At 40.4% G+C, this 22,316-nt stretch overlaps 1 protein-coding gene across 1 annotated transcript in view; it reads right to left on the reverse strand.

Annotated features, from left to right (window-relative positions):
• Nucleotides 1–1,265: 1,265 nt before the first annotated feature.
• USP13 (ubiquitin specific peptidase 13) overlaps nt 1,266–22,316 on the reverse strand; it is a gene marked incomplete at both ends in the record, with an annotated part of 37,513 nt that continues 16,462 nt past the window's right edge. The window contains 14 exons of the mRNA XM_082003471.1: nt 1,266–1,359; nt 2,014–2,098; nt 3,726–3,888; nt 4,407–4,573; nt 5,559–5,702; nt 6,453–6,479; nt 9,143–9,265; nt 9,640–9,728; nt 11,794–11,968; nt 14,182–14,335; nt 15,334–15,459; nt 19,407–19,500; nt 19,769–19,840; nt 21,533–21,720. Coding sequence (XP_081859597.1) covers nt 1,266–1,359; nt 2,014–2,098; nt 3,726–3,888; nt 4,407–4,573; nt 5,559–5,702; nt 6,453–6,479; nt 9,143–9,265; nt 9,640–9,728; nt 11,794–11,968; nt 14,182–14,335; nt 15,334–15,459; nt 19,407–19,500; nt 19,769–19,840; nt 21,533–21,720 — 1,701 coding nt within the window. The remainder of the gene's footprint in view (nt 1,360–2,013; nt 2,099–3,725; nt 3,889–4,406; nt 4,574–5,558; nt 5,703–6,452; nt 6,480–9,142; nt 9,266–9,639; nt 9,729–11,793; nt 11,969–14,181; nt 14,336–15,333; nt 15,460–19,406; nt 19,501–19,768; nt 19,841–21,532; nt 21,721–22,316) is intronic.

The raw sequence follows: 22,316 nt of genomic DNA on the forward strand, positions 1-22,316 counted from the left end.
AAAGGCCAGCCCCTACCTACATACCCCTTCATCCCTGCCAGAGATACAAAACCCCTTTTAAAAGGTGTCTATTGAAGAGATCAGATTATTGGTGTGTTTGCAAGTTTTAAGAAAGCTGAAACATCATTTCAAGGTGGGGTTTTTTGTTGTTTTGGTTTTGGGGGGGGTGGTTTTCATTGTTTTTTTTTTTAAAGGGCTGGAAGAGAGAGGGGCAGATCAATATATCAGCAATTTTACTAAGCAATTTCCCCACTCATGGATAGAACTAATATTTAAGCAATCTTTGGCAGAAAACAGAATTGCACTGTGAGTACTTTGTCAGGGAGCTGATTTCAGCTGGAATGTGAGTGGTCTTAATGCAAGTTTCCCTGAAATAAATATAATGGGACATTAACCCCTTCTTTACCTCCTTCATAAGAAAATAACATTTAAATAATAGCCTTGCCTTTCCTGAGGGTATGCATTTACTTTTATGGTCTGCTTCTTTTAGCCATCTGTAATCCAGAATCTGTTGGAATTACTTGCAAAACAAAGAGACAATGAAGAATCCTATGTCTGCAAAAATAAAATCTACTATTTCTCTTTGGCAGAAAACATACAGGGCACTGACAGGAAAATGCTTCCTTCTCCATTAGTTTCTTAGGTTTATGTATCAAAAAGGCAAACCAAAATACGATAAACTGAATTCCAACAGATACAACTTTAGTTGACTTTTCTCACTGTATTGAAAACCATCTCTCAAAGAAGACATTCTGCTGCATTCAAAGATGATACTCACACACCCCCTCCCTCCAACTTTATATGTGATATGATTTCTCTACGTGGTCTAGACTGGTTGAAAACACTGGCTCCCAGTTACCAAAGATGCAAGTATTTCTCCCTCGTCTTAAACAGATGGATGGACAGAAGGGGCAGGAGCTGGGCTGAACTGGACTATTTTTGTTCAACTCAAACTTCTGTTTTCTCCATATACCAACTGCAAACTCCACCAGTAATCTGCATGGTCTTAAGGTATCCTTTAAGGTGTATAAATTTAAAACAACGTACTATATATCACCTAATAGAAATTTTCCCTCTAACACTTAAGGTGGCATCAAATGACTGTTTTTAAATAAACTATAAATATCCCATGTTTTCCTTTGCTTTTTGGCAGCCCAAGCGTTAGGGGTCTTCTGTTGATTTTAGATTTTCTTTTTTATTGTATGCTTTTTTGGGCAGGTTAAAAAGGCTTGCGGCTTCTTAAGGCCAGGTAATAGATTTGAGGCCTAACTTGGTATCCTGTGGTAAAAATAAATGTAGCCCAGGTCTTTGGGAGGTCGTTCTGAGGCACAGACTCTAAGGTCATTGTAGATCACCCATCTGAAATGAAAACAAGATTGGTCACATTCCATGTGTATAAAAATCATCACAAGTTTATCAGGTACTTCTCAAAACCAAACTTCAAAGAACCTAAAATCTAAAATTAGGCACTGCAACAAGAACAAAAGATCAGAGAAACAGCTGAAGCAGGTTTATTGGCAGAGTCAGGAACTGAAAAGGAAGAGGGACGTGCAGAGGAATGTGTAGTTACAGTTCAACCGAAGGAAAATAAGGGATTCCCAGGGCCTAATAATAGGAACATATCAAAATCATGGCCAAGAGATCACCACAGCATTAGCAATACCAGTATATCAGCCCACAGTTTGATGCATTTCTATTGTGGGGGAATGAAAGGAAGTTGGGGGAAGCTCAGATAAATGAAGTCAGATGCAGAACTGATGCCCCAAAACAAATAGAGTTTTGGAAGAGCAAGCACAGGAGAGCTAATGATGCATTTTAGCATAGACCTCAGCAGGATCAAAATTGACTTATCACAGCTACAGACTGTAACAAACTTCATTTCTTTGCTGGGAAATGTATACATGGTAACAACATGCATGTTTTGTCTGCTATGAATACACAGCCTGCTATCTACAGATGCATGCTTCAAAGAAAACATTTGCTGATCCTTGTGTGTCTCCCAGTTGCACTCACCTTCCTTCTTTTTTGAGATGACAAACATAGTGGCCACTCATTGTGGATGTTCCCATGTGGCTGATGAACCCAAACAGCTCGTATCCTGTTTAAGAAATATGAATAGGAACATAAGTCTTTTATTGCTAACATTGCAATATGACTCCAGGGAAAACTTTCTTTCTAATACTGGAGAAGCAGCTAAGCACTCCTAACTCAGACTCTGCATCCCCAAACACACTTTCTGTTAAGACTGCAGCAAATTCTCACTTTAACTAGTGGTCAGATTCACTGTCAAACCAACCAATCCAAATCAAATCCTCATAGATCTGTGCACATACAGCAGGACTGCGATGCAGCCCCTACTAGGAAAGGGAAAACAGCAGATTCATTCCTAGTTCACAGAGAGCACCACAAGAAGTGCCAGAAATGGAGTTCATTCTGCACACAAATTAGCTATGTCTGTAAGTGTGATCACAGATCCCCTATGAAACAAACAAAAATCAGAAGTTTAAATTTCAGCAGCCCATAAAAAAGAGGACAGGAAAGAAAACTCTTTCTTTAATACAAGGACAATTTTTGTGCTTAGAGTCTCTGGAGAACTCAGCATTGGTTTTTGCTCCCCACCCATTCATGCCATTCACCCAAATTACCACCAAAAGTAAAAGGGTACCTTCTTTCAGGATATTGCATAAGGACAGGGGCCTGGATTTTGGTGGAGAGGGCTTTCTGGAGCCATTTTACAGAATCATGTTGGTTATCAGGATTTCAGGCACTCAGTAAATGGTCTCAGTCTATAAAGGCTAGGTACCACAAAAAATAATTATTCAAAATCTTTTTTTTTTTTTAAAACGTAATGATAATCAATGTTTCCCATGTCTCCAAGAGACTTAAGATTGATCTTTTTAATGTTAGAAACAAAGAAATGAATGTTCTTATATAATAACAGCAACTATGGAAACAAAAAACAAATTGGCTGTTAATTTTTTTTATAAGACCATTACATTCAAGATCAGAGGTACAAGTTTAGAACGTACTACAGTTATTAGAATGGGTCACTAAAGACCCTTCAAAAAACATCTTTATGTTAGAACCACTGAGCTTTTGTACTCTAGTGCTTTTACACTTACAATAGGTTCTTTGCCTACTTCACAACTTTGCTGCACATCAGCCCCATCTTGTGGTTTATTTAGCAGTAGTATGACAGAGTCACCTCAAAGAATAAAGAAAACCCAAAAGAAAATAGCAAAGCAGTACATGCAGGATACCAACTATACCTGCCATATTTAGAATAGTGAACTTGGTTGAAGGGTTTATCAAATCTCCCATCAGACCACGGGAGGACAGAAACTCAGGTGGTCTGTAACAGCAGCATTACCTTTAGGATGCTCAGCCTCTAAAGATTTAAACATTCTAGCTTTTCTTTGTCTTTTTATATAGCAACAAAACAAAAAGTAAAGCTAGGCCAGGAGAGATTTATATGCTGTGGCAATAAGAAACTTGGACTTAAGTTATTCAGTGAGTCCACGGAAAGAGTTTTTCTGAGCAAACACAGCCCACAGAACTTCGTGAGAGTTGGACTCAGCCTCAGCCCCAGAAGTGAGATTAGGAGCAAATTGCCCAGATCATGTCCAAAAAACAATAACCACTTTCACAACAGAAAGGAGCTCTACAAATGGTGTAGGTGTGATGTAACAACATGACAGCCAGTTCTAAGCTGAAGGAGAACTTACTTCCAGACCCATCTTTGATCCTGGGTCCCTCTGACCCTGTCTCTGCAAGGACATTGGCATTGGCATTGTTCGCCATATTCATCATGTCCAAAGCAGGCTCACTTTCTTCCTCGAGTTCAGGGTGGCTGAAGATCCATTCCAGTGCACGCTCCAAATTATTGTTCTGCGAGTCAAACAATCAAAAAAGCAGCCTTTAATACATTCTCTAGCATCATGCTACCACTCATCGGTCTTTGAACAGCGTAAGGATCATATCTGACAGCACTTAAGACTTTTAAGATACATACTCTGCCTCCATGGAAAACAGTATTCAACAAGCACTCTGCAGAAACTTGCCAGATGGAAAAGAAATCCTCCCACAATTAATCCCCATGGTTCCTGGGTTCTCATCTTGAAGATGCATAGTCTTTAGGCATCCAGGTTGTTTCTCAACAGGTGGTAAAAGAAGCTAAGTTTTCCTCTCTTTCCTCCACGCTTTAACATTCATGTGAAACACACAAACCACCTTCCTTGCTCTAACCCAGACAAGTCAGGCATCCCACATTTTGACAGAATAGTTCTATGTGCACCATCCACTAGCTGGACTTTCATACACATTTCAAAAGCATCTGAACAAGCACATGTACAAAGCACATAGTATGACATGAAACCCAAGCGCTACCGCTAACTCATGGAACTCACTGTTGCCTTCAGCGCTTGAATTGCTAAATTCCTCTGGAAGCCCATGGAAATGATAATTGCAACCATCTCTTCAGGAGGTTGGTTATCTAGTCCCACAGCTCCAAATGCAGTGACCCCACTGGAAGCAACTTCTCCAAATGCAGATATGACCAATGGCTCAGCAAAGTCTAGAATAAACATTCATCAGTTTGTTCTTTTGTCCCACTGAACTGGAAAGTCAACAACAAACACAAATAACAAATGGGACCTCAAAAGCAGTCCTGAAATCAATGTAAGTTCATTTCACTGGCCCAGTTAGGACTTAGATGTGCAGAAAGCCTTAAAAACAACAAGATGAACATGCACATTACAAAATATCTAGGTGGACAAACTCAGCAGTCTAGAACAACTTGGCACATCACAGAGGTGAAACAACTGCAGGAAAGTTGCAAAGATTGGTAGGGAAGCAATGAAGACACCAGAATAGTAGACAACCCAGCTGATACACACATAGATGCAAAATAAACTGATTCCATAATTGAAATATGTCAGCTAAGCCCAAGTGAAACTCATTGCCCATTTACACAAGCAACAGAAATGCCCAGAGTGAAGTGCGAGCTCAACCAAATCTGGAATTTCCTGGCATGGGAGTGCTCAGGTATACTCAGTGCTGAATCATGGGTCCAAATTTTGCACGGATGAAAACACAGGAAGTGGAGAACATCTAGCAGCACTGTCCATCAGCAGATAGCTCAAGTTCTAAGTACAGCATGAATGCTCTACCCTGAGCTAGAGGAGGCTGGTATGGAAGAAAAGCATCCAGATCACAGGATTCTTTGTACTTACACTTGAACCACAAGTCAGCTTCCCCCTTAGCAGCACGTACCTAGCCAAAGGGTGGAAACAGACAGCTGGGCGACACCATCAGTGAGGACAAGAGAGTGTACTTCTGGTGTAGCTTAGGTTTGTTGTCTTCTTCTAGGCAGAGGATGCCGTATAATGGTGAAAATCTGCATATCCCAGAAGCAGCTTAGGAAAATTCACTCACACCTCCAGGTTTCCTGGGGTGGGGAAGGGGGCCATTGTTTCTCTGTCACACATTATAAAATTTCTACTGACTGTCAAATTACACAACCAGGAGTTGAGTTTAACTTACACTTTCCAATCACTGACCTGGTTCTTCCATGTGTGCAATGATCCAGTTGAAAGCCACTTCAGCACCCAGGTTGCCTGTATAGTACACAGCTTTCCGACATGCTTCCAAAGGAAACCCCATCTCTGCCAGTTGCATTACTGAAGACTCATCAATATCTAGAGCTACAAGAAAGGACCTTCTAAAATATAAAAGTCCAATTTCATCCATTGTATAGCATTTCTTATTGTTATTCATGGTGCCACATATTACAATACATCTCTTTTGTATTTGTTTTAGTACTGCAGTAAACCCACACCCACCAGAAAACAGCCTTGTACAAAGCATTATAGTATTTGTTATGGATTACTGGTAATCTTTGGTCTCAGTAATCTACATAGGTCCTTAAACCTTGATGAATTCCTACAGGACTTTATTTATTAAAAAAACTCACCACTGGATTTCAAGAGGTGAAGAAGTTAGGTGCTGAGCTTAGCTAGAGACGGCAGCCAAAAGCAATCACCTCTCTTAAAGGCAGGATCTTGCAGGTGAGAGAAAAAACGGCTGCTGGATCTGGCAGTCTCCAGTTGAACTTCATCTCTGAATGACAGGGCCCGACAGCTTCAGCTGAGGTTAGAGTCCAGAGCAAGCCAGGATCAAGCAGCTGTGACACCCAGAACTGCAAGATCCTGCTGATGAGCAGCAGACAAGAGGAGCGGCTCATATTCTGGCTACGCTGATGCTACTACAGACTCTTTAAGAGTCCTGCACACATGCAAGTAAACACTTAACAAGTACAAAAATCAGCTGTTATTTAGAAGCATGCAGGCAATACTCCATGCATCTCTATGAAGACAGATAAGCCTTTAGCGGAGCAAAAACATGACCATTTTTTTAAGCTGAAATACCAGTCTTAGAAAAAGAGAGATACGTACACTCCACCAAATGGTTCGTCATACGATCTAAAAATTGAGGAAGAAAAAAAAAAAAACAGGGAAAAAGACTTACATGAAGGCTGAGTAGATTCATATGGGAAAAACAATTCCATGATTTTAAAGTCATAGAAACATTTGACCTCTTACAGGCAGGGCATGTTCATCCTTAGATCCCTAATGTTTTTGCCATGAATTAGACCACGGATGTTTCTGCCCAATGATTTCCCTAACTCATCTCAGAGCAAAGTGTTACTGGTACTATAAATCCGTAGGAAATATAGCTGATGACTGGCCTAAACCAACTTAAGGAAGAACCTGTTTTGTTATCAATAAGGTACCATTACCCCATGCACTTACACGACAATTAGGTCAGTCCATTGAGCAAGAGGATAAAAAAGAATAGGCTTTGGTAAGGAACCTACACATGAGGGACAAAATTAAAACTTTTAGAGAACTGAATTTTGCCATAGCCTTTGCTCTGACAGACAATTTCAGGTACTTGCTTCCTTTCACATGCACTGAATTGTGATATATACACAGCTTGATATTATACCACTACTATTATAAATATCCAAGCAAATGGGGCGATCATGTCATGACAGTAGTTGCCTGCATTGCAGGCAAGAAGAATCTCCATCCCTTATTGGATATGGTGGGGAACATTGTCACCAAGGATGAGGACAAAGCTGAGGTACTTAATGCCGCCTTTGCCTCAGTCTTTAATAGCCAGTCCAGGTATCCGCAGGGTATCCAGCCCCCTGAGCTGGAAGATGGGAATGGAGAGCACAATAAACTCCTCATAATCCATCAGGAAACAGTTAAGGACCTGTTAAGCCACCTGGACACCCACAAGTCTATGGGGCGTGATGGGATCCACCCGAGAGTACTGAGAGAGCTGGTGGAAGAGCTTGCCAAGCCACTCTCCATCATTTATCAGCAGTCCTGGTTAACAGGGGAGGTCCCAGAAGACTGGAGGCTTGCCAATGTGACACCTGTCTACAAGAAAGGCCGGAAGGAGGATCCCAGGAACTACATGCCTGTCAGCCTGACCTCCATGCCGGGGAAGATCATGGAGCGGTTGGCCTTGAGAGTGCTCACAGGGCATCTGCAGGACAACCAAGAGATCAGGCCCAGCCAGCATGCGTTCATGAAAGGCAGGTCCTGCTTGGCCAACCTGATTTCCTTCTATGACCAAGCGACCCACCTAGTGGATGAGGGAAAGGCTGTGGATGTTGTCTACCTGGACTTCAGTAAAGCCTTTGACAGCGTCTCCCACAGCATTCTCCTGGAAAAACTGGCGGCTCGTGGCTTAGACAGATTTACTCTTCGCTGGGTAAAGAAGAGTACAACTGGACAACCGAGCCTGGAGAGTTGTGGTGAATGGCATGAAATCCAGCTGGCGGCCGGTCACCCCAGCGCTCAGTTCTGGGGCTGGTTTTGTTCAATATCTTTATTGATGATCTGGATGAGGGAATCAAGTGCTTCCTCAGTAAGTTTGCAGACGACACCAACTTGGACAGGGGTGTTGAACTGCTGGAGGGTAGGAGAGCTCTGCAGAGGGATCTGGAGAGGCTGGATCGATGGGCGGAGGTCAGCTGTATGAGGTTTAATAAGGCCAAGTGCAGGGTCCTGCACTTCAGTCACAACAACCCCATGCAACGCTACAGGCTTGGGGAGGAGCGGCTGGAGAGCTGCCCGGCAGAAAGGGACCTGGGGGTGCTGGTTGACAGCCGGCTGAACATGAGCCAGCAGTGTGCCCAGGTGGCCAAGAAGGCCAACAGCATCCTGGCCTGTATCAGAAATAGTGTGGCCAGCAGGAGTAAGGAAGTGATCGTATCCCTCTACTTGGCACTGGTAAGGCCGCACCTCAAATACTGTGTTCAGTTTTGAGCCCCTCACTACAAGAAGGACATTGAGGTGTTCAAGTGTGTCCAAAGAAGGGCAACGAAGCTGGTGAGGGGTCTGGAGCACAAGTCTTATGAGGAGTGGCTGAGGGAGCTGAGGTTGTTTAGTCTGGAGAAGAGGAGGCTGCGGGGAGACCTTATCGCTCTCTACGACTACCTGAAAGGGGGTTGTGGCAAGGTCGGTGTTGGTCTCTTCTCCCAAGTAACTAGTGATAGGACGAGAGGAAATGGCCTCAAGTTGTGACAGGGGAGGTTTAGATTGGATATTAGGAAAAATTTCTTCACCGAGAGAGTGGTCAAGCATTGGAACAGGCTGCCCAGGGAGGTGGTGGAGTCATCTCTGGAAGTATTCAAGAAATGCGTGGATGTGGCGCTTCGGGACATGGTTTAGGGGGCATGGTGGTGTTGGGTTAACGGTTGGACTTGATGATCTCAAAGGTCCTTTCCAACATTAATGACTCTGTGATTCTGTGATTACTGGTTTTCTATCAAATACTAAGGCACCCAAACTTAAGTCATCTGGAGGAAATTGCAACAACCTGGGTCTAGTAAAACATGATCTTACTTGCTATAAAACACTTCATTCTCCCGAGAAACCCAGGGAATGAGGAAGGTGGATATTCTAATATCCTTGTTTCTGAACTTTAGCTTAAAAGAAAGAGTCTTCAAACACAGAGCTGCTTTTTTGTCCATAGCGCCAAAAGATGAAGTTTACGGAGAATCAATATGTGCTAGAGCGAAAGAGGAATACAGGAGACAAACAAGAGAGAAGTAGTCAGTAAATACCTTTTGGGTCATCAGGAATGATAATGGGAGGAGCAATGTCTGGAAGTTCTTCTTCTCCTGGCTGAAGACCCCTGGCCCGAAGGTGACTGATATCTAGGAAATCTGGCATGTCTATAGAAACATCTACAAAAGCAGAGAAACAGGCTGAGCTTATGAATCCAGCAAAATGACCTCATGACGCAACCTGCCCCTTCAGAGAGGGGGACTCTGGTACTCAAGCTACACACACAGCCAGGATCTCCTCCTGAAAATGGTTATTTGAGAAATTTGGAACACTAAAGCACAATTTAACTAGGAGGTCAGACTACATGAAATTGTATTTTAACACCATAGACCTGATGGATTCGTTTAATTTGTCATAAAAGAAAAGAAGATTCAATTAAGATCTTCACAGTATAAATTTGAGACTCTAGCCAGGTCTGCATAGACCAAAGCATGTACACCTTATAGGTTATCTTGGATATAATGAGAAAAAGGTACATATAAAAAGCACATACCAAGCTTTTTGGGTATCCAATCAAGGCCAAAGGTGAATTTCTTTATCTGCACCACTAAGTACTCAGGAAATGAAGCAAAACGAGAAGTCCTGGGAAGCACAATAAATACACTTCAGTGAAACAAGGCAAGAAAATCACAAGCAGCACGGATTTCAGTACCTCATGCACACTGAGATGAGTAACTTTAGCCCCGAGTGAGATGAATAGTGATGGATTTTTATACACATAAATTTCACAAAGAAGTTTTCAGGTACAGTGGAGAAGTATAGCAGTAGTTTTCTATGCATTCATATCCTAAATGTCAGCCCTTGCAGACAATTCGGCTTGTAGGAAGATACAGAAAACAACTACAACTAATATTAAACTTGCTTACTCAAGTTGTTGCAAGTTCAATGTCAGGAAATACATTTTGAATTATATATTGCCTAGAACTTAAGAGCATGTGCTTAAAACACAACTCGGACAGAATGGAGTAACACTTAAATCTGCATTTTTTTCACTCCCTTTCTAGTAGCAGTAGCATTGTCCATGAAGTATCAGTCCACCAATAAAGTATTTCATTAAGCAAAGATAAAAAAAGCTGTCATTTGTAGTTTTTCCACTTGAAAGTGCTATATAAAAATCTGCATGATGTTCTTATTGAGCTACTATGATCTTTATCAAAACAGAGGATGACTCTTGAGTTTAAGGGGATCCCTGATATTTGCCCACTTAGTGAAAAGAAAAAGTTTGATCTTGAACACAATGTAATGTCATATGTACTGCCACTATCCTTCGCTATGCTCCCATTTTTCCCACATTTAATCTCCTGCACCCGTCCCTTTATCTTCCACTCACACATACCATCCTTTCTTCTAATTCACCTAACTCTGGGTAAAATACAGTAAATGCATCATAAATATAAGGCCTTCCCACCATACTATAAATAACTACTTTCTAAATTCTTGTTAGCATCACCTTGCAATTTTAGTAACTTTATCATCTACAGCACAAAATTTTTGAATTTTAAATAGCAAATTATTCTTCATCTTCCAATGCTTTTAAATACCTAGGGTATGAAGAACAGCTAAATTACAAATTAACCCTGGATCTATTTAAAGGCTAGAATGTTCTTCCAACATGTTCACAATTAATACAAAAGCCTTTAGATTTCTGGTGCATTTTTCTCTACCATGTGCACTTCCCTCCCAATTTTCAGTACAATGTTAGTGAAACTGTACGCTAAGACAGCAATGACTTGTTGATATGTTAAGTGATCTAAAAATAGAAGGTACCTACCCTCAGAAAACCAGTTGCAGAGCCCCATTTTCAACCACTTCTTGCTGCTGACATAGAAATGGAACTACATAAGAGATTAACTCTTATTCTCAATAAGAAATACTGCCCCTGAAAATTGCACTGATCTCTACCTGCTGTCCTCTTTCTTCTTAATGCTTATTTAATCCCAAGATGTTCCTGGTTCTTTTATCTATCTGTCTATAAACACACAAGATGTGTTCCTTCTTTTCTATGCCCATCTTGTACCATGGCCCTATGTAAGTGATAACAAACTTAACAGATGCAACCAAACACTGTAGCATGCAAAAATGATGGGATGAAATCCAAACACGAACACCACAAAATATAGTAACATAATAAAAAAAAGTTTTCAGCATAGCACTTCAAAAATGCAAAAGTCTCCACCCATCTAAAGAACTTTCTTACAAGAAACTCAACCTTTGTTTGCTTCACCCTGTTTTGTTGCCACACAATGCCATTCAGCATTTTTAGTCAAATGAATACACATCAAGACACTCAGCACAGAGATCCAGAGTGTATCTCCTACCATGCAATACTGAGGTCTATCACTAGTTGATACATAGGATCCAATTTTAAAACGTGGGCAGACAATTAAGCTACAAGCATTTAAAGTTCAAACTCTTAACAACCAGACCACATCCCCTCTTGAAGTTTAACAGTTGAGAACAATTTATTTCCTGCTCAATTGGTCATTACAACATGTCAAGCTTGATCTGCACATCACATTTATGAGCCCCAACACTAACACAATGCCAAAGCCCACTATGCCTTTGTCTATTTCTCTCTGCATCATGACCAGGTACCAAGATAAGCATAGAGCTCTACCATATAGGTTTTTAACAGACACACACTTACTTAACTCCTGCAGATTTTGCTTGAAGGGCACTGCTCCAGAAATCCTCTACATTGTTTGGTTCAGAAAAGGCCTGCAGACATGCACTAAATGGGATCTTGGCACGGACAAGCTCTGGTGGAGGTCTCCTTGCAGCTTCTGCTTCTCGTCTCTTCAATTCATAGGCAATTAATTCATCTGAGAAATATACATTACACTAAAAGCTAAATTAAGATTTTTGTGGTTATGATATCCCTCACCAGTCTTATTTTTGCAAGTTTTAGAAATGCAAAAACCTACTAATCAATAGAACTTTTACATGGCTCTAACTAGACATCAAATCTTTTTGTCTGCATTGGGGTCAGGAGCTACACTTACAATCGCATCTCTCTTCTGAAGGTTTCTGTTCATGGTGAAAACACAGGAATGGAAATAGTGGGCAACAGGCAATTAAAACCTTGCCAAAACCAGCCAGAATCCTGTGTTAATAGTACCAACTACCCACTTTATCAGCTCAGTCTGATTTGGAAAATTATTGCTGTTTTTCTTGTGTCATTTGACTTTCTAGACAAGACAGGATTACGTATGATCTAGAAAGAATCCTGACACTGGTAATCTGAGCAGTGACATATGGTAAATTCATAAACTAATATACTTCCTGAGCCATTACCTGGAAATAACATGTTTATAAGCAATAGAATCATCACTGAAACTGATGAACAAAGAATGCGAAGTTCTCCAAAACTTAAAGTTTCAAATCAAAATGGTCTTTTTAAAATATATTGTCCAGTTCAAGGAGTTGTGGGCTAGGAGACAAGCAGTAGTTGGAATTCTCTGTCTTGTGCTACTTCAAAGGATCGGATCAAACAATGACAATAGTTCTTCTAGCTTTAAAATATTTTAAATTTTGAGATTATGAAGAAAACCAGAGGCATATCCCCCTTCTAGTGTTTCTGTGATGTCCCCTTCACTTCCACCTCAAGCATACATTTATTTACCTCAAGCATACATTAGAAGGACTGGGGAAATGATCGTTCCCCTGTACTCCACACTGGTGAGACCACACTTTGAATATTGTGTTCAGTTTTGGAACCCTCACTACAAGAAGGACGTTGAGGTGCTGAAGTGTGTGCAGAGAAGGGCAATGAAGCTGGTGAGGGGTCTGGAGAACAAGTAGTGAGGTGGGTGTCAGTCTCTTGTCCGAAGTAGCAAGTAATAGGACAAGAGGAAACAGCCTCAAGTTGCGCCAGGAGAGGGTTAGATTGGGTATTAGGAAAAATGTCTTCACTGAAAAGGTTATCAAGCATTAGAACAAGCTGCCCAGGGAAGTGGTTGAGTCACCATCCCTGGAGGTATTTAAAAGACATGTAGATGTAGTGCTTAGGGACATGGTTTAGTGGTGGACTTGGCAGTGCTAGGTTAATCATTGGACTCAATGATCTTAAAGGTCTTTGCAACCTAAACAGTTCTATGATTTATTATCTCAGTCTGCAAGAGTCCATCACTGACTGCAGGGGCAACCAAGATTTGTCATGCCTCCCTCCTGCTTCCAAGTCTTCTAGCCGCCTCAGACATTTTCTCCTTGAAAAACAAGTATGCTTTCTCAGGCAGCTCACAGGCATGAAAATATCATTCCTGTATATTAAATCAACGTCCACCACTACATCTTCCTTCCCTCCTCTCAAGCCCAGGATATCAAAAAATTGTGTATTTTTGCTTTATCAATGACAAACTATCTTATACCCCTATTCTCTATTGTCAGGTTAGATCTTAAAATCTGCTGCTAAAGAACACAAAGCCCATTTGGCTTTTTAGGTTTGTTTGTTTGTTTTTAATTTATTTTGTATGTGTGTTTTCACAGGATAGTCATTAGCTAGTATGTTCAGTTCCTTTTTTAGTATTAGGAAGTTTTTACATACTTTTCAGGACGAAGGAAATCCAATCCTAATGGGGATCTCTGGGCACACACACTCACAAAGAACAAGGGTAAGTAAATTGTACTACAAATGGTGTGGCACATCCCTGGGTCAAATCCAGGTTAGGGTTTTAAATCACAAGTCTGACATCTTTATCATACAAACTGCTACCATTCTTGGTGGTATATGCCTCCTGAGTGGTGGTCCCACAGTCTGAGACGAAATCTGAAATATTGCAAATATCCAGGTAGAATCCTTCTTCCCCAAAAATATAATCAGGGACAGTAAAGCCACAAACTCATATGTGTTTAAAATCTCCTTTAAAGAAAACCAAACCAAGTAACTTTCGCCTGATCGGTTCATTGGTTTGATTTGCCCCATGGCCTTGAACCATTCTATTCATACAAGGAGACCATATGGGGGTGAGAACTTCATTCCCTCATGGTTGAAAGAGTCACCAGAAGGTCAAGTCAATGGACCAGTTTCTTTCTTTACCTTTGTTTGTTGCTGCCTCCATGGCAACAGGTAACTGCATGATATAGTCCACCCTCTCTGTGTAGCGGACCTTTCTGGACTGGCAGCATTGTGTGCGTTCTTCCACCAGGAACCGGAAAACATCACTAGGGTTTTCTGAACCTACAGGGTTCCTCTGAAAGGAATATTAGATCCAATCATTTAAGTGACAATCATTAAAATGAGCAGAGAACCCAAAGGCTGCCGGTTGCTTTATGGCAAGCACTACGACACCAAACTTGCACCCAGATCTGACAGCTCAGCTTGCGTTTTTTTGCATGCAGAACTCTTGCACCCACAGAGAATCCCACTGAAGTCCACAATGTCTACATACACAGCAGTATCTTTCTACACATTAGTAACTTGCAGAGTATGTGCCTAAAGAATCTGAGTCAAGGTGAACAGAAGAAGGTAGGAAGGTGGCAGGTTATAGTAAAGATAGAAAGCTCAGGTAAATAACATGGAGCATCCTTTCAGCAAACAGAATTGATCTACCACTCTGAATCTGCACTGAAACAGAACAAGCAACTTGTAGTTCATTATCCGGATGGGAATGTCATACAAATACCTCCTCTTATTGTTCATGTTAATGTCTGCTATCAGGCAAAACCCAGAAAAATGTCTTCTAACCACCCTATGATCAGTACATGCGTTTTGGGATGTGGAACATTATGCACGCAAATGTTAATAACTTCACCTAGACTGTAACACGTGAATAAACACTCTCGATTCTTGGAGAAAATGGGAAAAAGAGGGAGGAAGGATGGACCACAAATAAATGCTTGAAATCAAAACTGCATATATTTGTAAATTTCCTTTTCGGAAAGACCGTACTAAAATTCACAGTACTGATTCTTTTACACACAGCATTGAGCTGAGAGCAGCGGAACTAATGTTTTATACAGAAATATTCAACTGACTTTGCTTTCAGCAGGGAAGTGCTTCCTCCCATAGTGATTCAATGACATACAGCTGGGATTTGTAAAAGAACTGCACACGGTAATTAGTTTACTCCCAACAACGATATAGATTTGGAATAATAATAATAAACATACCCAATTCACGAATATTCCAAGACAGACTTCAATATGGTAAAAAATGCATAGGGACATGCAGTAATTCAGATTTTCTCACCTCTACTAGATTTATAAGATGTAGGAAAAATTCCTGTGCGTCTTGTTGTCTATTAGAGGAAAATTCTGGGTGGCCTTTACTTATAAAAGCTTTAAACATTCGTGGAGATATTCCATTGTGTTGAGGCTAAATAAAAGAAAGAAAAATCTTTTAAACAAGGATTTTTTATTAATTCCTGGACCAAATATCCCAAAGTCATTCCACTACATCTATCTATGGCCCATTTCTGCCACTGGAGAAGTGATAGTTTCAGTTTCGTCTGGTTTTCCGTTTTAATAAAAATGGAAAGAGTCCTGAAACATGATTTGAGAGTTTTAGAATATGTTATATGATCTAGTTCCTACAGCATTCACTCTGATTTTTCTATAGCATTTGCAAGTTAAAAGAGATTACTAAAAGCTTGCTAAAGGTTAGTAGTTTTCAGAAAGCCTAAAAGCCTACATTGATTTCTAACATTTGAAATTCCTTTCAGAACCCTGTTCCACCTACAAGTATGTGAGTATTGAAGGACTTTGGTATATCAGCTAGCAGCTTTACTCAGGACAAAACCTTTCCAGAGATCTCTACAGAATCAAACAGAGAACAACTAATGTGTGCAGCACGCGTTCCCAGATGGGTTGGTAAGAACAGACGTGAATTTGCAATTTGCAAGTGCCGGTCATATTGAAGGACCGGAATATACTGCCTTTAGGCATTCAGTTACATAAGTACAGAACTACCATAAGCCAGGAAATCTCCAGCTTCCAAGAGAGTCCTAGTTTTGACTTTCTCACCCTCTATACGACTTTAGGAAGCCTCCCCAACCACCCTAAACTGCACCCTCAAGACAACACTAGCTATTATCCCTTTTAAGTAACACTTTTGAAAGGGTCAGAATCTTTTACTCAGATTTGCCCTCATCCTCCATGAGACCAAATAATTTTCAAGACAATCCAAGCAAAAGTGTAGCCTTTAGGATATATCAGAGGCTGTTAAATACTCAGCCGATGTCACTCATTACTACAGTTGTGCTATCATACCAACATAAAAATAGAAAAAGCAGCATGAAATAGAAGTCACATAAAACATATACTAAAAGAGCAAAATTTTATTTTTGGTTTTACCAAGGTAAGGTATTTCTAGGCCCACTGAAATCAAATTCTCAATTTTAATGCTTTTTCTATTCCTGGCAGTACACCAGCAACCACATTAGGTTAAGGTGCTTTTTAAAGGCTCTTGTGAAGAGACCAAGGCTCAGTATTGCTTGAACAAAGAGATGTTCTAGGGACTTCTGAAACTTGGGTTACGTATCACTTCAGTGTCTCCGCGGCCTTTCATCAAAGCTAGGACTGGGGAGAGAAATGCATAAACCAATCCAAATTACTATATACCAGGCTTCTTTCTATGTCAGAAGCAAGAATATGGCAAGGTGGCACATTTGCCCTGATATATAATGCAATGAGTTTGGAATCAAGGCTTGTTTCCATCTATACAGTTTTTACTTGACCAATTGAGCAGGGAGAAGAGAAACATCCCATGTGTGACAGTCTATAGAAGAAGATTGGATTTTGCTCTCTAAACCACCTCAAGGACAAGAAAAATAAGAGAAGAAATAGCAAAGCTCTAAACAGAAAATCAAGTCCTAGCTGATGACCCTTAAGGCTTTCATCCTGTTTTTAATGTTAAAGTGGGTCCAAGAAAACTGCTGCCGTTTCCACACTAAACTCCTATGGTGAAAAATGTTAGCTCCACACAGTACCATGAATATTTATAGAATACCATCTGTCATTAAAAAGTTCTCAGTATCTCATTGCTAGTAGTGGCTGCCGGGCTAAACATGGAGGTGTAGCTCTATTTGAAGGGTTCAAGTCCCTGAACTTTCAGTACATTATTCTTAATTCATAACCTGTATGCGTTTAAGAAAGCAGGTCAGTCAGTATACATAATTTAATGTGAGGAGTCTGTTGAAATCTATTCCACTATTCCTTAGTCACAGTGATGTGTTGATAAGTTTTAATCTTTATTTAAAGGGAACAAGCAGGATTCAATCGTTGTTCCAAAACAATGAATAGCTACTGTACAAAGCAATTATTCAGGAGACATAGGACTTTCAGATCATACAAACTACTCTGTACCAGATGCTATGTCTTTAATCCGAAATCTCCTCGCCATTTTGATTTCAGAAAGAGAAAGTTCTGTATCGATAACTGATAGATGAAGGTAGAGGAAAATATTCATTTCCATGGAAACTATCACCATGATTCTGGGACAGAAGCATGCAGGACTCCTACTGTGTATAAAACTACAACTTAGTATAAGAGATTCTTTCTCCATAAGACAGCTCTTTTCTATAGGTATTATTTCAGTATTGGTTATTAGTTGACCTTTCATTTCTAAATATCCCATCTGTGGAGTCTGTGGTTTGACTCCACATGCTGCTTGGAGATCACAATAACAGAGGTTGGCAGGGACAAAAATATATTCTAAGTCGTTTTCCCAGCATCACACTAAACAAGATGTTTCAGGGTAGATGGTTTGAATAGCAAAACAAATCTAAAATAATAGATTTGCTTGGGTAGATAACGTTGTACCAATAACTAACATTTTGCTTAAGACAACAGTTAATTGGATGACTCTAGGGAAAACAAAGGCAATTCCAAAAGCAGCAGAGTTTGAGCAGAGAGGCAAAATCTGAACTAATCTCACTCTCCAAAGGCTGATAGAAACTTACCAACTTGGAAAGAGAATAAATTTTACCGTCTCACCACTAAGCTACTGACAGCTTTTCTTCTTCACAAAAGCCAAGCAAGAACAGGTAAAATGATAAACCAGTGAATCAAGCAGTCCCCATGAACCTTGTTAATCCAAACAGATCAGTCAGGCCTTCATCAAAAATTATCCTTACTGCTAAAACCAAAAGACTGTTGGACAAAGAAGAGGCTTTCTGATGACTGTGAGAGTGAATGTATTCATTGCTGGGTGAGGAAAAAGCACAGGCAGATGAAGGCAAAGGTCTGTGGATGTTACAGTGCCAACATACACCTGGATGATTTTTGCAGCGTAAGAGAAACAAGCAACTTTCATGTTGCAGAAGAACGCCACAAAGGCAATATGAAGATTACAGAGCCAACAATACATGAGCTCTTGAAGCTAGATACTAGCTAGATACCGTGAGCTAAGTATCTGTTTTTCTGCAAAATTACTGAAAATTACAGTAAAAATAAAAGTCCCCCACTGGTAACACTCACTATGACAGAGAAATAAAATTCTGTATTACCTAAACATGGGAAAAGGTTATTTCATCCTCCAATTCCTCTCTCCTTTGTGTCTAGCATGTTAGCTATACAATACTTGCCCCTCAGTATACCTTTGTTCTGAAATTGCCTATTCTGACAAAGGTGATTCCAAGGTTTTTTTTCTATTGTGAATTACTATAAATCAAGATATATACATGGTTCTGCCCAGGTTGTCCAGCAGTTAGAGTTTCAATTTAAATCCAAAACCACATATACTACTGTGCTTCCAAGATGGATCCCACTGGCACAAACATGCTTCTACATGATTTCTGTACCATGAAACACTTGAATAAAGCCCCAGTGGACATGGCTCTGCATGGCCCCTTCCATCTACATGAAAGCCTCCAGCACGACTTAATCTTGCATTACCTAGACAGCTTCTCCTGAAATCAGGTGGAACAGTGTCAGACACTTCCTGGAAACAACTCTTTAGCTCTTTATACTTCTTTCTGAAATTTAAAGAGGGTTTAGAAGTTTGCTTCCAAACACTGAGGACTCTCAAGATAACTTTTTGTTTTTTTGTTTCTCAGAGAAGATAAACATAAGATGCAAGTTCTATGAACTTGTGCACTCATCACTGAAGCAGCAAGATACTTTATTAGTGGAACCAATCATTGCTTTAATGCTTTGCACAAATAGCCCCTGACTAATATATTCCTGACTAGAATCCTGCACATTCCACCTTGCTAAGCATCCCATACTGGATCCACACGTGTTCTTCAATGCCCGGCACCTGTTCCCTTTTCTCAGGATATCACTTTTACCTAGTTACCAGGCTGCACAAACTCAGTCAAATACCTTGTGTTCTTCTTTCATCACCTGCTCAATAAGCTCAGATTTCATGGGTGGCTTAGAGTACTGGCCTGAAAGGAGGCCGTGTCCCAATTTAGCCCTGTAGGGAAGAAAGTGGCGGGGTGGAAACGAACATGTGAGAAAAACAGAAATGAAGAGGAGATTTTTATTCTAAGCAAAAAAGAAGTTTACTGTCTTTCACCCCCTGATGAAATACCATTACCTGCAACTAAGCGGGCAAATCTTCCCATTCTACTTTGTGCCATATTTCACTTTCAAGCCCATGCAAAGATGTTTCTCCACCCTGTCATTAAATTATCTAGTTCTATTTAACTTGACCGAGTAAACCATTGAGAAGTGTCACTTACATCTGAGTGTTGAAATCTTGTGTTGGATCAAGAGGAGAGTAGTCAAATATTCGTGGAAGGTTTCCCACATACCTGGGCAACAAGAAGAAAGCAGAAACATTCACATATTGCAGCTAGATTTACTCAAGAATAGCCTAACAGATCCTCAGCCCTCAGCAATGATACATCAGCAGGCTTCCTCTGGGCTAAGAAGTTAAATTTTGCATCATAGCAATGGCTTAATCTATCCATGGTGAGTGCTTCTATCATGGAAATATAATAGTAAAGAAATCAGGGAATGGACATTTAAGCTTTGCTTAGAAGCTTCTAGCTATAAAGGATATGGTTCTGTTGTTCATCTGGAATTTAAATTCTATTCCTTGATCTTGAAATAGCTGCAGGATAGTGTTGCTCAAAACCATAGAGCTGAGTTGAGAATGAGTATATTGTCTACTCCTAACCAACATTGCCAAATAAATTCCAAATTTGTATCAGGACCAAAACATGTAAAAAGAATGTTTCCATAGAGTTTCTTCAGAGAAACAAAGGCTAACTCCTGACAACAAACACTGATGTATATATTGTTCTAGCCAGCTTGTTGAAAAGCAAAGCATTTAGTAGCACACTATCTGAGCATTGCTTCCTTCAAGCACAAGAAAAACAGGCTAGGTAGGTCTGGCCATGTTGAAAGAAAACATCTAATTTCTGCCTGGTCCCTCTTTCATCGGAGATGTCCACTACTTTAATTGATACTAAGTGCTCTAAGTAACTCCAAGGATCAGGCTGTGGAAAATAGCCTCCCTTAGGTAAAGTCTATTTTGATATTTTTTGAGAATGCAGGTAGAAAAACTGGCACTTAATGAATCTACAGACTGTACTCCATATGGCTAACACAGTAAACACAAGTCTTCTCCCTCTTCTTCTCTGGAAGGCAGTTGCTACATGAAAACCTGGGAGGCTTTACAAAAACCTAAAAGCCTTATTGTCAGCACACACACTACTACTACTGTGGAATGAAAGAGCACTCTGAATCTTATTGCAAACCATAGTCTGGTCTTTATACAAAGGCTTCTCTCCTTGGAGTAATGTGTTCAGTTTTGATCAGTCAGAAATATTTCTTGTTCTGTTGTGCTTATGATGGATGACAGGCAGACAAACAAAAATGCTTTTGTCCTTTTACTCTCTTAATTATTCAGTGGAAAAATATGCTCGCGCTGCCATTTTCATGAAGTGATTTTTTTTTTTAATTACAGTTTTAATTTTAAAAATGCCTCTGATAGTTTCCCTTTTCTTAGACAGACCTGCATACAAAAGGTGCATTGCTTTTGCATAGATCAAATGCATGCGCATTGCTAGCATAGATCAGTATTAACATGTTTGTGCCAGTACAGTTTTTTGCACAAGTGACACTGGAGCAACAGAATGATTCCTGCAGCTCTATGAAGGCCAGTGCAAAACCCCTAATGTGATACTGATGATACCAAGAAGAGATGTGTACGTACGTATATAAAAAGCAGAGACAGAGCAATCAAGTTTACAAGGTGGCATATGATTTCCCACCATTGAAGCTATGTGAGTAAGTTCTGATTTCAAATGCAGAGTGGAGTTTATGTTCCAACCTTTTCCAGAACAGAACAATACAATCATTAAACCCCCCAAGCGGCCACAGAACCGACTGGGACTTGTTTGCAGGTGAGACAAAAATCAAAATACCATTTTGCTTAGAAAAATAAGAGATTGAGGAACACAGCAGCTAGCGATAAGAACTAGTTGGAAGATACTTACGCTCGCTGAAACTCTGGGATGCTGAAAATGGCTTGCATGACAGCACTGAGGTAGCAACTATTTCCCAGGTTCTTCATGCCTGTGTATCCTGGGCCATACATGGGCTTCAGTTTCATACCAGCTTCCTGAATCACTTCCCATTCAGAGACTCTTGGTTTTATGTCATTATCTCTTAGCCCATTCTCTGTCTGAAAGCAACAAGGTATTTATTTTTATCTGTGTATCTTTTACAACAATTATGCTGCTGCTGCTATCACCACCAACTCTGCAATCTATACTCTTGAAAAAAAGAGCCAAACCAAATGAGAAAGGGAGGTAAATCCTGCATGTAGAGGAGACGATCAGGGTCAGCTGAGTAGCAGCTTCCTCTTCCAATATACCTCTTAGCTCTTCACCCCAGACCACTGGCTCTTTGAGTGTTCGTAGTTGTGACCTCAATCTCAGCTGGGAGCTTCACTTCTCTCGGGGTTGTGACCTCAAGCCTCAGCATCAAAACACTGCATTTTTTGAGGTTTCGTATTCCATTTGTAATGGCTACGGATATCTGCTGCTGTAGAAGCTGGTCCTAGCAAACAAACCAGATGAAGAGATGCAGATCCAAGAACTCTTCCCTTCTTTCAAATGGGAAAAGCCAGAATTTGTGATTGTGAAGTTTCTCCCCTTTACAGCTCAGCTTTCAGCTTGTAGGTACAGGTCACTACAGTGTCATTTACTGCTAGCACTACTCCACCACTTCACCAAGAATTTTTCAGTCTGATCTGAAGACCAGAGGTGAAACCTTTGC

Source organism: Phaethon aethereus (assembly GCF_964289735.1).
Source record: "Phaethon aethereus genome assembly, chromosome: 9".
Taxonomy (NCBI): Eukaryota; Metazoa; Chordata; class Aves; order Phaethontiformes; family Phaethontidae; genus Phaethon; species Phaethon aethereus.